The sequence below is a fragment of the Podarcis liolepis genome (assembly GCF_965112155.1).
Source record: "Podarcis liolepis genome assembly, chromosome: 4".
Lineage (NCBI taxonomy): Eukaryota > Metazoa > Chordata > Lepidosauria > Squamata > Lacertidae > Podarcis > Podarcis liolepis.
In genome coordinates, this window is record NC_139558.1 from 100,911,570 (window position 1) to 100,929,032 (window position 17,463).

The following is a 17,463-nucleotide window of genomic DNA, read 5'->3' on the forward strand; positions in this document are numbered from 1 at the left end:
CACGAACCCTGGGTAAGCTGACCTGGAACCACTGGAATCTTGCCCGCTGAGATTGGGGTGGCGTGCAACAATTATTAATAATCTTTTTTCGTCCCAAGCTCCCTCTAGGAGCCCAGGGCAGCCATACAACATCAGTTAAAACAGCAGGGCGGAAAACACACCTACAGTCTCCAAGGAACCGCTAGCATTGCTTTTGCCGTCACACCCGTTCCCTGATGGTTCACTGCTACCACCCTCTTTTCCTGCAACTGAGAGGTTCAGGAGCACTTTCATTGCTTCTTCCCACAGAAAGTGCTTGAGAAAAGGGCTCTGCTTGTCTCAGCACCCTGGCAGCAACCACCCCACTCCAGTGGCTGACCCCCTCACCTTTCTCATCAACGAGCTTTCGGCTCTCTGCCAGTTCGTGTTCCAGCTCATCTCGGTTTTCTCTCTCGTCTTCCAGCAGCTTCTTCAGCTTCCTTATCTGAAACTGGGGTGAATGCATGATGTCACCCATAGGAGAGGCAGAGGAGCCGGGGAGCAACCTGCAAAGAAGTACCAGCCATCTGCATTTGAATTTTTATTTTTTACATGTGAAAGGCGCTTGCACAAAACTCTTGCTGAGCAAAATGTGGTTCATGTTATGACACCCAAAAGGAAACAAGTATAGACGGTTAACCATTCAGATTCTACAAGCGCTATTAAAAATTCCACATTGTGCCAAGAAACATGGCCCAGCCATCCTATTTATCTAGCTGACACACAAAGAGATGTGCTTTGCAATGTCCCCAAACATGCTGTGCTAACCTCACTCAGGCTACAGGGCAAGTGATATGGTCTTAGAAAGCCATCCCCGCAACTGTAACAGGGAAGAGGGCCTAGAGCTAGACAACGCAGGCATCTGTTCCTAGCTCCTCTGCTCACGTTTAGCAAATACTAGCAATAGAGAGCCAGGGATACCACCATGCAAGCTGCAAAGAGGGTGAAGCAGAGTTCAAATCCGGCTTATCCCATGCCACTCAGCCAACGAGAGCACGGCCAACGTCAGCGACACCCGCAGTTGTGTCACTGCAGACAGCAATGAGAGCCCAGCTGAACAAGCCCCTCTGTGAGATCACAAAGAGAGTGCCAAGAAGTGGACACAGCTCAGGCTCTACGACATGCACCATGTTCCATTACGGCTGACGGCAGCACTCGCTCTCAATCAGGCTTCCAGAATTCTTCTGGCCCCACTTGGCAGACAGTGTGAGGCAACTTCCCTGTGTTCCTGAGTCAAACCCTGGTCCATCCAGCTCAGTACAGCCTACACTGACTGGCAGTGGCTCTCCAGGATTTCAGGCAGGGGTCTCACCTGGAGGTGCCCGTGGGGACTGAACCTGGCGCTTCCTCAATGCAAAGCAGGCCCTCTACCATGGAGCTACGGCCCCTTCCCCTGAAGCAGGCATTCAAGCAGAGCCTAACAACATTGCTTTTTAAAAAAATTACGTAGAACTATTTAAAGGACTGGAGTGAGAGCTGCTTAAAAGAGAACTGTCTCAGGGGAATGCACTTTATTTTCCTGAATTTCCCTTCAAACTGTTCACCAGAAAAACACTTTGTGGGAGTGGGGGAACCTAGACCTAATGAAAATGTTATTAAGTGATCTAAGGAACCTTGGAGACCCAAGGTCTTGTGAAGTCTTACAGCTACTCAGCTGACTCTATAATCTAGATATTTGATATATTGTCATTCACATACATTTTTATTAACAGTTACAGATAGGTAGCCGTGTTGGTCTGCCATAGTCAAAATAAAAAAATTTCTTCCAGTAGCACCTTAAAGACCAACTGAGTTAGTTCTAGGTATGAGCTTTCGTGTGCATGCACACTCTGTGTATCTGAAGAAGTGTGCATGCACACGAAAGCTCATACCTAGAACTAACTCAGTTGGTCTTTAAGGTGCTACTGGAAGAAAAAAATGTTTATTTTATACATTTTTATGTTATTATCTTCTATTTTTAGAAGTTTCCATAAAGTTGGCTTAAATGTAGCCTCCTTCCTTGGGCATATCACTAGAAACATGAATTGAGCAGGCACACATACGCTTTCCAAACTGACATTTAAGGTCTCTTAGCCCATCTGCACCCACAATGGGATTCACCAATTCTGTTTTGAGCAGGCACACAGTTTGGCCACATGGGGGTGCTGTGGTGGAGGAAGAACTTTGTTCCCAGGCCTCACCTGGCTACCCCAGGAAGTCTCTTTACTCCAGCTTTTGACACCAGAGGTACAACATGTTTTCACAACCCGGCCTATTCCTGCGACTGAATTTCCTTCAGCTGTTTTCAGTTCTGTGTCTTATTTTGTTATAACCCACCTAGAATCTGCTGGTGAAGGGCAGGCGATAATGCAATAATAATAATTATGGTATGGGGCTTCACTGCCTATACAACTCCCTATCATCTCTTCACCACCTCTTTATTCTCTCCCTGCCAGTTTCTGTGCAAACCACAAATTCCACGCTTCCAAAGGCAACTCAGAATTCTACAAAAAATCAGATTCCACCCTCACAAGCTGAGGGAAAAGCCTCAAGTAACTTAGTTAGATCAAAAGCAGAGATCTGGTGTCTCCTTGGAACAGAATTTGGTTTCCCCAGGCAGGAGCCATATCAAATCCTGCAAGTGCCCTGAAAGGAGGGTTTCCATCTGCCTGTGTGGCATCAGACTGCTGGAATTACAACCACGAATCCTGGGAAACAACTCATCAATAACTTACTTATTCAAGCCGGATGAAGAGGCGACCTTCTGCAGCTTCAAGAAGTGTACCTCTCGCCTTGGTGGGGTGGTCTCCTCCGAGCTGGTGCTGGAGATACTGGATGATTGTGGCACTAGAGGAAGAGGGAGGGTGTGAGGGATGTCAGAGCCAGCTTGGCAGCAGCCAAGAAAAAAGCAAAAGCAGCAAAACCTTAAGCTCAGGGTCCATTCACCCCCATCCACCCCGTTTGGGTCAGCTGAAGAAGTTCAAGGAACGAAGAATTCGGTTTATTAAGTGGACAGATCAACCAGCTTATGAAGAAAATGATTCAGGGGTTTTTTTTAGCGGAGGAAGAAAAAAGCAAGGGAGAGGGGCTATGAGTGGCTTATAGAATCAGGAATACCAAATGGGAGATAGTATGTTCCCAAAGCATAAAGGGCCTTTCACTGACAGTAACAGCCAGACAATCTAAAGGCAAACACAACACACAATCAAAGTGTCTTGTGAGGACAAGGAGAAATCTACTTTCCAGGATTCTCTGCAGTTTAGGGCTCCCATACAGAGGCTGCATAATGATGTTTACTCTGTATCCAACATGGAAAGTTTACAAGGCATAAAATCTTATTCTGACTCATTTGCATGCAGATATACAAGTTGATTGGCGTGCAGATGTTGCATGCCAATGGGCCAGAAGCAAGAAGAGGATTTGTCTGCCAGACAGAATACCTCCACAGGGAAGTGTTTTTCAGAAGCCGCAACATTAGGGGTGCAAGTCTTGAGCCAGCTCTGGACAGCAGTATCTCCGGCCCTTAAAGCGCCTGCTCACTCCGACCAATTTGCAAGAGCTCAGCCAGCATCGTTCCCTTTGACTCTCCCCACCCTCTGTAAATTCTGCCATGCTAATGCCTACACCTGGCTCCTACTTGCTTTGGAAAAGCAAGACAGTAGCTTTTGAACCAATGCCTTAACCTCACCAAGAACACTCGCATCTCAACAGACAGCTCAGCAAAAAACGCTACCCCCAACTTGTGACTCAGTCTTTATCCTCTTTAGACTTGCTGTATAGGAACCGCTGCCCCCCCCCCCCGCTGCTCACTGCTGTTCCAACAAACCTGTGGTGGGGCAGCTATGAGATCAAACTGTGTGGCCTGATCTGGGTTGAGCCACTGAAGTCAGCAGGGCAGCCTCGTGCCCCTGAAGGTATTTCAGTCCCGCATGCTCACCCGGCACTTACTTTTCTTTTGAAGGAAGGTCTCCAGATTCTCACCGAGGCAATCTTCGTTGTACAACATGAAGTTCAGCGACTTAGCCATCTCCGCCTGAGGGAACAGGGAGGAGGAGGAGGAGGAGGAGGAAGAGACAGGGCAGCATGAGCAACTGTGAACCTAAGAGCAGCCTTTGTTGCTGGATGAGGCAAATGGCTCCTCTAGTTCAGCACATGGCTCTTCCGACAGTGGCCAACCAGTTGCCCCCACTGGAGGAAATGTGCAGCCCTCCCTACTTGTGGTTCCCAGCCAAAGGAACTTCTGGTCCCATGTAAAGCCAGAGGAAGGTATCCTGCCCTTTAAGCAAGCTTTCCCCTCTGCAGCTTTAGCTTGGACTATCCTTTGCGGAATGTGACCCACCCCACAACCATCACCACAGACAGTTCTTCCATCCCTAGCAGGCTCCAAAAGGTCACTTAGATGATAAGGCATCTATAGCTGGAGGCAGAATGTTTGAGTTACCTGGAGATCATACTCAACCGTGGTCCATTCTCTGGGAATCTTATCACTCATGGAAGCATAGTAAAACAGCAGCATGACCACCTGAAGAAGAGCAGAGACAGAGTGATGTAACATCACATGCCACATACAAAGGGAGCGCAAGACTGTGCATTTTGCCCGTCAGAAGATGCAAAGATATGAACTCTGATGTCATGTATAGAGCTTTCTACAGATGTCCTTAGAACCTTTTTAAAATAAGCTGGATGTCGATCCAGGATTGGTTGCTATCTTTCCACCACTGGTGCGTGATTTTCCATAATTTGGAAATAGCTCCTCCCACTTATCAGGCCACCATTGTATGTGTTTAAAACAATGACTTGTGTTAATGAACTTCACTGTGAGGGCACATCTGCATGCATAGTGAAGGTGATCTAGGACAGCTGTGGAGTGGAATAAAACTTTGGTCAAGAGACTAGCTCATGATGGAAATCTAGAGGGCTGGTGGAGTTTGTGGGGGAAGGCAGCATAAGACCCACCAATGGTTAACTTTAATCTTGCATATTGGTTTTCAAAGTTTAATAGCAAAGTCACATATTCACATCTTGCTTTCCATATAATCATCATCTGCATAACATTGTTCCTTATTTTTCCCTTTCCCAATATTTATTCATGTACAATGTACTGTTGATTGCTCCTTCATACCATTACACTCACCCCTTTTATAAGCTGCAATGTGTTTCCTTCTGCCAATGACTTTAAAACATATATTTTCTAATGCATTTTAGCTTATTGAGCCCTGTTTGAGCGCCACCCTCTCACCCTCTGGGGCACGTTAAGAATCTCATTCCAGCATGTCCTCTTGACGCTGCTAACAACCATCTCCCCTATATAAAGAGAGCAGCAGGTGTGTGCATACCTTGGCTAGCTCCAACTCCTCCGCTGCTAGAAGCTTCTCCTCAGATACCAAGTTCTGTGCTGTGGATTTGTGCTTGCAGCGTTCTGGAAGAGGAATGTGAATTTTAAAAAGGCGTCTTTGAATTCAATCACAGCACCAACCCCAAGGAAATGGTCTAGGCTAGTTATGGAACCCAAAACAATCCCACACCCGCACCCCACCCTCAGGTGGAAGGCTGCCAAACTGAGAGTGCAGGGGTGGTTTATCAAAAAGATCTAGGAAGGTTTTCAGCTTCAAAAATGAGGAGTGTAGCCACTACATTTTTGTCCATTTCGGCTCTAAAGCTTAGATTGCTTTACATCTATGTACACGTCATCTTTTTAGCTGCTCTGGGGCATTTACTGCTCAGAAGCAGCAGAGGCGTTCCAATGGCTTCCTCTCCTTTAGCTGTGGCAGCTTGCCATGAGCACCTTTGGACTGAACCTGAGATCAGGCTTGAAATAGCCTTTTCACCAAGTGGACCCAAGGCAAGTAAGAATCACCTCTGGGCAGCTAAATGTCTCTGGCTGAGTTTTCTCTCTTCTCTCCTGCACAAGGGGGACCAGCAGGCAGAAGGGGAACTTAAGCCTAGCAAGTCTTGCCATGCTTATTCCCCTCCCCTCCCCTGGCTTTACATGGGCAGAGGGACCTGCTGGCTACTTTCTTCCAATGTTCAGTCTTCACAAAATCATTGTGGGAGCTGCACACAGGCTCACATACTCTTGTAATTTTTAACTGTATGAGTGGGGAAAAGTAGTGCAGTATGGAAAAGTGCCACTCTTGCCACCAACTCTATCTATCTTCTAGGAACAGGGGAGACTCTTAAGAAGTTTCTGCATTAACAACAGCTTTGCTTGCCAGCTTCCTCCACATTGGAGAGTGTGGCAGATGGAGGCTCAGGCTGATGTGCAGACAACAGATTATCTAAATTCAGAAAGAGCCAAGATGCACCAAGCGGCAGGATCTCTTACTCTTGAGAAAGCCGACGACATAGGCAACCCGGTCTGGCAAACTCTGCTGCAAAGGGTCCCGTCCCTCTTCAGAGCCATGACTGGAAGAGAACAAAGCAAGCACTTCAGCAGAGAGACAGAGTCATTCCTGATGAACTATTTGACCAGAGGGATGATGAGAATCGGAAACAAATGAGGAAGAGTTCACATCTACAGTTCAGCCTGTTTACTGTGGCACCCAGAATGGACCTCTTTGAAGCCTGAAGCTATGTAACATGGCAAAACGGTAGCCGTTTCCCTTGCGAAACTGGACAGGGAAGTAGTCTGAGTACAACTAGTTCCAATTCAAAGCAGGCTGGTGTATTTGTGGGAAGGGAGAAGTGTCATTAAGTGAAAAAGAGTAAGCATTTTTAAGCTATTACGCCATTAATGAAGCAGGAGATCTAGCTAAAAGACAAAGCAAAGGATTTTTTTTTTTGCTTGCTACAATAAAGCAATCTGAAATAGACTTCCTATGAACATAGAAGATTAAATGATGTATCAGTCCCTAAAGCTGTCCAATCAAGCCCTCCCCATGATCTCCTGTTGATTTGGACTACAACTCCCATGAGTCCCAATGATCATGGCCATATGGTGCTGGGCCTGATAGCAGTTGTAGTCCAAAACATCCGGAGGGCACCAGATTGGGGAAGGCTGGTCTGATTGTTCTTGAAAAGGCAGCAGTGGGAAACACCACAATTGCCAGCTGCTTACCAATGTCATTGGTATCTCTGTATGACCAGAAACTATGGGAGCATCTGACAGTGGGTGGGGAAAAGACTTGATGATCAGACTGCAAGACTAACACAGACCAGAACACAAAATGAACCCTCAGAAAGACAACCGCTGTCCCTGGTGTCCTCCACTTATCCTTTGCATCCAAAGGCAAAACTCTCCAGACTTAATTACTAACGATTAGATTCTGTTTACTTCCTTGTTTACATTGTGAGCAACGCCCACCAGAGACTGCACAATGATGCACTCAAAAGAGCCACGAGGGGGAGCCAATTGTGCTGCTTCTCAAGTTTGCGACACTAAGAGTCAGGCCTGGAACAACCCCTGTACTATGCTCCCTGAAACAAGTATCTGAGAACCATGGAGTTGCAGAGTTGGGAAAGGACCGCAAGGGTCATCTAGTCCAACCCCTTTGCTCAACGTGGGTCTCGAACCCACAACCCTGAAATCAAGAGGCTCATGCTCTACCAACTTGTGAGCTATCCTAGTTCCACGCTTCACAATTTTAGGACGTTTGATCAGTGGCTTTTTTTCAGCCAAGCACCCACACTCATCTACTCTGAGCTCAGGCTGCTCAGCAGAACCCAAACAGCTTCAGAGTCTGCCAAACTGCCAAGAATTAAAATGTTAGCTCTAAAAATTCAAGGAAGGGATTTGCTTCACTGCAAGGTGCTTGAACCAGGTAGGTAAAGAATAGCAAATTTATTATGATTCAACTCATATCCCGCCCTTCCTCCCAAAGGAATCCAGGGTGGCGAACACCTTGGGACAGAGTACATTGAGGGTCACCTTCACCCACATGTGACTAACTTCTGAGACCTTACATGGCCTGGTGGGGAGAGCATGATGGCACCTCATTTTTGGAACACCAACAAAATTGTTCAGCACCTTCTTATCAGTACTTGGATATCAGAGTAACACTTTTAAAACAAAATTTAACAATACAGTGGTGCCTCGCAAGACGAAATTAATTCGTTCCACGAGTTTTTTCGTCTTGCGATTTTTTCCGTCTTGCGAAGCACGGTGTCGGGAAAGTTTTGGAAAAGCTTCAAAAATCACCAAAAACCTCAAAAAAGGCTACCACACCGTGTTCTATGAGTTGCTCCTCGAAGTCAAGTTGCAACTTATTAACAATGTTAAGGAAAAGGAAACAGAGGACTTCCGGGTTGACGCGATCTGGAAATGGCGGATTCCCTCCGAGCTCCGGAGGGAATCGGCTCTACCGAGGATGGGTCTTTGCCGCGCCGGCGACGCGGGGACCCTTAAAAACCGCAGGCGCGGAAGCCTGCGGACTGAAGACTCGGCGGGTGCCTTAAGCGCCCCCCCTGATTCGCAAAGAGCCTTTTTAAAGGCTGCGGAGGGGATACGGGGGTGGCGTGGCACTGAGAGTCGATCGCTACCTTGGTAGAGCGAAGCCGCGAGCCATGACCAGAGAGCGCTGACTTCCTTCCTTGAAAATTTGGACTGAAAGAATCACCCGTGAGTAAGACGGATTGGGACTTTAAAAAATTTACCTTAAATTGGAGACAACCGGGGGGTGTGCTAAAAGGAAGTCCGCACCCCCCCCCTTGCAGACGATCTAAGCAACGACACAAGAGCTAAGCTGGAGAGCCTACCCTTGGCGGGGTGAGTTAAAAAGGACATTAACTTCCAAGATTTAACTAAAGGAAATTTTGGGCTGGAGAGTGGAGTTTTGGAAATCCTCCTTTTGTTTTAAACTACCCCCCCCTCCCGGGCTCGGGAACGTCCTGCCTTTGTGCCTGCGTAAGAGCTGCGGAGTTTGACAGCTGTCAAAGCTGCCAAACGGGCGGTTTAAAGTGAGAAATTGTCATTTAAGATCCCTCTGGACTAAGACGAGTTGTAATTGAGCTAAAACTGTTGGAAACAAAGTAATAATAATCAGTTAAAGGATTGTTGGTGAAAAGGCAAATAAGTAACCAGATTCCCCCTAGGGGGAATTCTGTGAAACTATAATGGATACAATGGCTGTGGAAGGAAAGTTACTAGTGGAAATCGAAAGGATGTTTCAATTGGTGGGAATCTTACAAGAGCAGAGCTTGGCCATGAATAAACAACTTGAGACTATGACCTTGGGAACAGACAACTCTGCTCTTTGTATTGAGGACCTCAATGAGAAAGAATCCACAGCTGATCGGGAAACAATACCTACAGAGCTGGAAGAGACTAAACAACAAGTAAAAGAAGAAGTAATCCTGGGAAGCAACAACCAAAAGTTGACATCTGTGGAATACAAGCAAGGAGCCGCTGGGAACATATCCACCACAAGTCTGCGAAAGACACAGAAGAAGAAGGAGGAGGTCCCAAGACAAAATGGAATACAGGAATTTAAAATAAAGAAATATGATTGGGGCCTCCGTTTGGACTTAGACTTTGAAGAGATGGACTTTGTGGAAATTCCTCAGCAGTTATTTTTGAATCTTCTTGTGGGAAGAGGATACACTTCGATGGTGAAAGAACTTTTCCCAGACCCGACGACTAACATAAAGGACTACCAACAGGACAGGCGGAGAGGGACTGAAAGAGATTTGAAAGCCTCGGACGTGAGGAACCCAGGCTGAGAATTTCGAATTTGGACTTTTATTGGGAAGGGACAAAAACCGGGGATGGGAGGGAGGGAAGAAGAGATTCTTAAAAACTCTTAAGACTTCTAGGTTTGGTTAAGATGACTCTTAATTAAGATAAAATGAAAATCGATGGAAGAGAACTTAAGTCCAACTTATGAAAATCAATTTTTATTATAAAACAAGGTAATGAGATGAATAAGGTTGTTAAGAGGAGAAATACCAACTTGCTGATATAATCTTGAAACTGGGATGCACGAGGGGAGGTGGGGGGAAGTCAGGGAACAGGGTTATGAAACGGGGATTTGCTGATTTTATACATGTTTTTGTCTTTTGTCTTTTCTTTGTGTATGTTTTGTCTTTATAAAAGCAGAAAACCAAATAAAAATTTTATAAAAAAAAAAAAGGAAAAGGAAACAAACTTGCAAGACGTTTTCATCTTGCGAAGCAAGCCCATAGGGAAATTCGTCTTGCGAAGCAGCTCAAAAACTGCAAAACCCTTTCGTCTAGCGGGTTTTTCGTCTAGCGAGGCATTCGTTTTGCGGGGCACCACTGTACTTTTAATGGTACCCTCCTGTTTTAGAGTTCTGACTTTTGTCTGCTGTTTGTTTTGTGATTGTTTGGTTGCCTGCAACATTCTAGTAGTTAGCATTTATTTTTATATGTTGCTTTGGGTATATTTGTAGAAAAGTAATTTAAGCATCTTAGCATGATGAAAACACCCGACAGATAAAACATTAAGATGGTATCTGGGCAGTATAAGCTGCATTTCAGGGTGCTTTGGGCTTTCAAGCATTCCAGGAGAAATTATGAGGCTGCCTGCACACCTCCAATATGCTCCTAGAACAATTACCAAGAGAAGATGAAAATTAAGTATCTACAGAACTGCAATGGAGGGACACCACTAATTCCTGAAATCCAGCAGGAGGCCTAGAAGAAAACCTGACACCCCTTTTACACAGTACTTCATAAACTGAGGTGCAGATCATTTGCAGTTTTTGAACCGAGTCTCCTCATCCTCCCCAAACCTTTACAAAAACCCCAAAGTTCTTACAGTGCAGGCAAAGTGCCTAACATGGCAGCTTGTTTCATGGATTTGTTTATCAGAGTTCAAAACCAGATGGAATGGGATTAAGTAGGCTTTGAGTAAATACAGGCTCTGAAGGAAGTCCTCTTCACTACCTCCTCCTACACAACTGGGAATCATTTCTTAAATGCACCTCCAGCTGTCCATCAGGACAGGTAACAACAGCCAAGGTGCATCAAAAGAGGCTCTCCCAGCTTAGGATGTAAAGTACAAAAATAACTTCCATCAAATAAAAAGACACTATATCAGAATAAGTTCTGTATTTAATTCAGAATCCAATTAAGAGACAAAGAATGTAATCAACAGCAAACAGGCTACAATTCCTTAAACCTCCGAGTTCCACTATGGTTATTCCTAAGACTCTGAAAGTGCTACAGATTTCACCTATGCACTTGAACAACACTGGAAGGGAGGAAGCTCATTGTCAGGGGACAATGAGAATTTACACAATGGGGAAATGAGAATTTACACAAGTACTTAATTCTGTATTAGCATTCGGAGGGGGGAGCTGGTTTCCAAGCACTTGTTCCTGCAAAGAGTAGCCTACAGCATAGAGGTAAAAGCACTAGAGGAGCCAGGGACGGGAACTAACTAAAAGGTTTTCCAGCACCAGGGGATGCGCCTGCAGGGCTCTTCAAAGCTTGATCATCTTTATGACTAGCAGTTATACTGATCACTTTTTGTACATTATTTGCTACTGCTGTTCACTGGCTGTAGCATTCAGCCTCTTTCCCTACAAGACTTAAAAAACAACAACATTACAATGCACATTGACTTCACAGTATAGGAAGGAAGGTGTCCTCGGTGCCTCTTACATTTTGTTGATTATCTTGATGAAGATGCTGCAGTCTTGGAGCTGAGACAATGAATTCAGGGTATCATCCAGCTTCAGACTGTTCACCTGAAGAAGAGAGGATGAATCAAATCACAGGCTAGAAATCCACTTGCTGGCAAGTTAAGGAATAAGGTCAGCATCTTACAGCTCAGTCAGTGTATCAATTCTGAAACTTGTGGTGATATACCAATTGCAGTTTACCAACACGTAAGCTTGGTGGAAACCCCATTAAGGAAAACATATAAGCACTTAGCAATGCCCTGCATACACCTTGCACTTGGAGATGGAAGGATCTCAGATCAGACACAAAGATGAGTGATAGATAACAGCCTTCAGCAAGTCAACAGGAACATGCCCTACCCATCTGCCATAAAGAAAAAAACTTAATGGGTACATCACAACTGATCATGAGGCTTTGGAATAGGGTGCAGAAGAAGTACAAATTACTTTCCTTGCCTCCTGCTTGATACAACTCTACATGGATTTTAGTCTACAAGTCCCAGTGGCCATATGCTACCTCCAGAGGAGACAGCAGGCCTCAGTTACCAGTGGGAGGGCGCTGGTACTCTCATGTCCTGTTTGTGAGCTTCTCAGAGGGCTCTGGCTCCCCACAGTGATGGACCAGATAGGCATTTATATTGTTTCAGCAGGGATTTTCTTACGCGCCCTGCCTTGGTGCCTTAACCTCACGTAGGAACTCATACAAACAATTCTATATGGGAACCACTGAACAACATTGCTTTGATGAACCCTCATTCTTCATGACTGCCTGGGGTACCTGAATTTCTTTCCTAGTTATGGGAGACTTTACATTAACCATGGCCTTTTCCAAACATGTGTAAACGTCATCAATATCTTTAAGGAGTCTGAGGGAGTGGGAGCAACTGACAATTAACATAACGTCCAGGAAGCGCTATGAGCTTTCTAGGCATTCAAAACGAGGTCCAACCCCTCATCTCCATCCCTTTCCTGATAAAAAGCAAAAAAATCCAGAAGTTTTGGATTAAGTCCAAGGTCTCAACACTTATCCCAAGCATATCTGAAAGCTTCACGGAGCATCTAAGGAAAGAACCCCCCCCCCATGAAATGCTTCCTCAGGGTGCCATTGATTTAAACCCATTACATAAATCAGGAAGGGGGGGGGGAGCTGACTTAAATCTAGTTCCCCATGCATACTTCTATGCACATTTTCTAAATAATGGAGCGTATGTGGCTAATAAACCATGTTAACTGACAACTTAAAATTTACACTGCTTCAAATCTTGCAATCAGGCCTTGAATCACATTGGCACACTAAACACTCTCCAGGGCTTCAGGCAGAGGTCTCCCTCAACCCTACCTGGAGACTCTGGGAAATGAACCCAGAACCTTCTGTGTACAAAAAAAAAAAAAAAAAAAAAAAAAAAAAAAAAAGATGCCCTACAGTTGAGTTATGGACCTCTCATTGCCCGTTTTGTCACTGAAACGCAGCTGGTTCTCTCGCTACAACTGCCCTGTTTTTACTGCCAGTTTTGCCTTTCCTACAGTAACATGTTTTACATCCCAGTAACTTGTTTCTCACAGGGAAGATCTGCTGGACCAAAAACAAAGGGAATTGTCCTTAATGAATGCTAAAATGTCGTGGTTTTCAGAGACAAAGGGGTACAGGGATATAAGGTTAGACTATAAAAGAGGACTAAGATGATTGAGATTGGAAAGTAACAATTGGGAGTTGCTAGTTGAACTACGGACATTGGGATGCAGAGAGGGGGGGTATGGGGAAGTCCAAGAAAAGAGGTTTATGAAAATATGTTTGAAACTATACGTGTATGTTTGTCATTTTTAATGTTTGTTTGTTTTTCTTAAAAATGTTGTAAAACCAATAAAAATTTTATAAAAAAAAAAAACAAAAACAAAGGGAATTGTCAGCTACACAAAGCACTTTGGACAAGGATAACAGAGCACAGTTAGCGCAGAGGGGAAAGAAGGCACCAGAGCACAAAGTGTGGCCACATCCTAAGCTGCTACCAAGAATAAAGAGGCATCTTACCCAAGCAAGGAGAGCTGAGGCTCTCGTGTTGTGAAGCGACATCTTGGGGCTTTGCCAGGTTACCTTCCAACCTAAAAAGGCCAAGAGAAAGGGGAAAAGAATTTAAAGCTTTGAAATTAAGTAATTTTCACTCCCCATCAAGAAATCACACTCCAACAGCAAATAACATAAAAGTTTATCTGTTCTGTCCCTTGTGGGAACCTCAGCTCCTCCGATAAAAGGGAAAGTGGGCTTGAAGCTTTATGATCAGTCCTTGCTTCTTTAAAGTTCTGGACAGCTGTTACTCAAGTATCTGGCTTTGTTCAATATTTTTACAGGTAAAGAGAGAGAAACACACTTACTGCTTTCAAGGCTCCTTGTCCTGCCTCAGACCTCTTAACCAGCAGAAAAGGCCCGCACCAAGGTTTTAGTGTTACATTCCTTGATAGCAGGACTGTAAATGTAGGCTCATAGGAAGCTACCCTACAAAGGGCTGGCCAACAACATTTGTATTAACAATGTTTCATGGTTAGGCCGGTCAAATAGTATGCATTTTTCTGTATTAATGTGACATACCAATGGGGAGCTTGATTCAAACAGGATTTTTATCAGCAATATAAAACCAATCCATCATGACAGCTCCACTTCTCCAGCTACCAGTCTTTCTACCCCCAAAGCCGAGGCCAGTATGTTTTCTTTAAAACAAAAACAGGCACAGAGGACTGTACCATCTTAGACGTCTAGGAGGATGACTGTATATTTGAAAGCTTTTAGACAACGCATAGGCAAAACATGCTAGTGAACATTCAAATAGGCAAACCCCTACAAGTATACATATGACAGTATAAAGGTCTAAAAAATGACCTGGGAATGCCTGGATTGGCTCCAAGTGGAGAGGAACAGTTGTGACAAAATAATGCATCACAGAGGCTTCCTGTTGTTACGATCTCCCCATACAGAACTAGCACGGAAACTAAACAAGCTCATGGAGTATTGAGAACCTTTAGTAAAAGTAGGGCTTTTGCAAACAGCAACTTTGAAGAAGAAATAGGAAAACAACTGTCCAGAAGCAAAGTAAACACAAGGCCCCTCTTTCAACCCCAACCAAAACAAGATTTAGCCTGCCCTAAGCTAGGGCTGCTATTTGCCCCGGTTATTTGGCCTGGGAAGGGGGGCAGAATGGGATGTCATTCAATCTGTTTTGACTTGCCACTTGTTACTAATGACAGGCCTTCTTTGAACCTTGTTATGAACCAACATCAAAGGGAAGGGGAAAACCTGGAACCAACCATTGAAAACCATAGGCATGAAAGTTTTGAGCCTAGTGTTTCCTTCCTAGTGTTTTGTCTTACGTGTCAAATATTTTTACTCCTTGCTGTTATTTTGCATCAGCAGTGGCTAACAATTTCTTATGTGAAGGACCACAGTGACCCATGGTCAAACCCTCCAGGGACCACAGGCCAGGATCTTCTGTGGCAATTCTTGAGGGGCTTTGGGCCCCTTGCAAAAACCTTTGGGCATCACAGTATCACAACAGAGTACCTATAGGAGCAGTCAGTTTAAAAAAAAAGCGCAAAACCCGGGGGGACCCTCAGTGCTTTTGGCAACATGGCATCACAGCATTCTGGAGGGTCTTGCAAGTCCTGGAAGACCTGCTCCCTGCTTTGCTGGCCTTTTCTCACTTGGCCTGGGAAGACAAAGCTCTGCAGCTACAAAAGCTGAGGCTGCTGAAGAGACTCTTGGGCTGTGGTTTGTTTAAGGTGCTTTGTTGATTTTTTGTTATTAATTAATATTAATTGTTGTATCTTTAGTTTTATTCTTATGATTTATGCGGACATTGTTTCAATTCAGTTGTGTACTTTTTGATGTGTTTTATTTATTCTGACTATTTTTATTACGTTTGTAATTATGTAAATCTTCTTATGTTGTAAGATGCCTTGAGCATGGTTTTAATTATGGAAAGATGGCATACAAATAAAATGATGATGGAAAAACCCTCCTGGAGAAATATATGCAGCTTCCAGGTGGAAGCAAGTTATCTACCTATATTATATAGAAACACAAGTGTTTAACAGTTTGACTAATTGAGTGTCATATATTTATAGACTCACAGAACTGCAGAGTTGGAAGGGATTCCAGGGATCATCCAGTCCAACCCCCTGCAATGTAGAAAATCTCAAATAAAGCATACATGACAGATGGCCATCCAGCCTCTGCCTTAAAACCCCCAAGGAAGGAGAGTCCGTCGCCTTCTGAGGGAGACCACTGCAAAATGTTAATCACTGCACCTGCCTGGAAGAATAAAAACCAAGGCATTACTCAACCTTCAGAGCAGCATGTCTGATAGTAATAGAAGACTGAAAAGCCAGGACTACGGTCAATGCTAAACATACTATTTCCTCAAGCTCCTCACAGCTCTTTCCAGGACTTCAGAGAGACCACAACTATAGGAAATAACAGCTCTTTTTAGCTATGCTCTCCAATTTAAAGCAAAGGAAAATACAAGTCAGCAGTACAAATCAAGAAAAAGCAGAATGCTCCACTTCAAATCGGCAACAAAATGCCCTGGTTTACTTGTGGCACAACTGAGGCAAGCTTGGATTTCACACAAGTTCTCAGCTGCAACATTTCCTCATTCTAGAGTTCTAGAAGGCCTTTTCCTTCAATGTGTGACTCTTCCAGCATAAAAAGCAGTTAGTTGACAGGAAATATGTGGGCAGCTGGCTTGGAATCCTGTGCTAATGTACACAAAACGACGCGGCTGAAATAGAAATATGCAAAACAGGCATTTGTAATATTGGGCATGTGTTCAAAAATGGCTTTAGTAATTCTACACAGTAACCTGTTACAAGCCATCAGGTTCACAAAGCAGCACATTAAAATGTCATGTATGAAGCCCCATATCAGTTGTTTTTTCTGTAACTGCCTACATGCCGATCATAACTCTCAAAGGACTCTCACATTTTATCTGCATGCCCCCACTTCCCAAGACTCAACTTGGAGTAGTAAGTTTATGCAGCTTACTGGATTACACAAACAGGTGATTTAAAATATATATATATATATAACCCTGTGTACCAAGGGTGTCCCCTGAATATGTAGAGGAAGCCCCTATTGCTTTTGGATAGTGCTGTTTCATTTCCAAATGACAAGCACACAAGTTTACTGCTGGAAAGGGTATCAAGGCCCCTGAGGAAACACTGGGAACCTCTATAGCTCCCAATTAGCTTCTATTGCTGTTCAACAACTGCCTATAAAATGTAGGGTTGGTGTTACAATCACAAGGGCTCTTTAAAACACAAAAGGAGGGACACACACCATACTTTAGAGATCCTAGATTCAAGAGCCCACCGGCCAACAGTGACAGGTGGAGGAAGCCATCCACATGTCAATCACCTGGTGCCATTTATTTATAAAACAGGATTTATATACCGCTTAAGTCATCAAAACCTAGAGGGAAGCTAGTCAGGACTATAAATTTGGAACCACCCAGAGAAGAAGCCCACTGGATGAGCAAGAGGGAAGTCTCACCAGATGTGGTATCTCAGCCCCAATGACAAAGCAGCCGAGTGAATTCAACAGCAGAGCAAGGAGGACAGGGAAGACTACTCTCCCCACAACAAATCCTAAGCTCCCAAAGTAAACTAACTCAATAACCTGTAAAAACAGATATGCAGAGAGAAAGCCAGCTGGGGCACAGCATGCAGTGCATTATACAGAATACAATAAATGCAACTGTCTGCCTTCTGGACAGAAGTCGTGGGGGTGTGCTTAGTGCAATGTGTTCCTGGCCCTCAGGGAACCAAGTTCATTCTCCCCAGGCCAAAATGGTTGACCTGCAGAAGCTGAGAGAGGTTGGTGGACAAGGCCTTTGGG

The 17,463-nt window shown here is 44.5% G+C and overlaps 1 protein-coding gene across 1 annotated transcript in view; it reads right to left on the reverse strand.

Moving 5' to 3' along the window:
* The window catches only part of NUMA1 (nuclear mitotic apparatus protein 1), a 73,664-nt gene that overhangs the window by 26,689 nt on the left and 29,512 nt on the right, over positions 1 to 17,463 (reverse strand). The window contains 8 exon segments of the mRNA XM_083499150.1: positions 367 to 524; positions 2,733 to 2,844; positions 3,946 to 4,030; positions 4,439 to 4,519; positions 5,334 to 5,416; positions 6,323 to 6,402; positions 11,560 to 11,645; positions 13,609 to 13,679. Coding sequence (XP_083355276.1) covers positions 367 to 524; positions 2,733 to 2,844; positions 3,946 to 4,030; positions 4,439 to 4,519; positions 5,334 to 5,416; positions 6,323 to 6,402; positions 11,560 to 11,645; positions 13,609 to 13,679 — 756 coding nt within the window.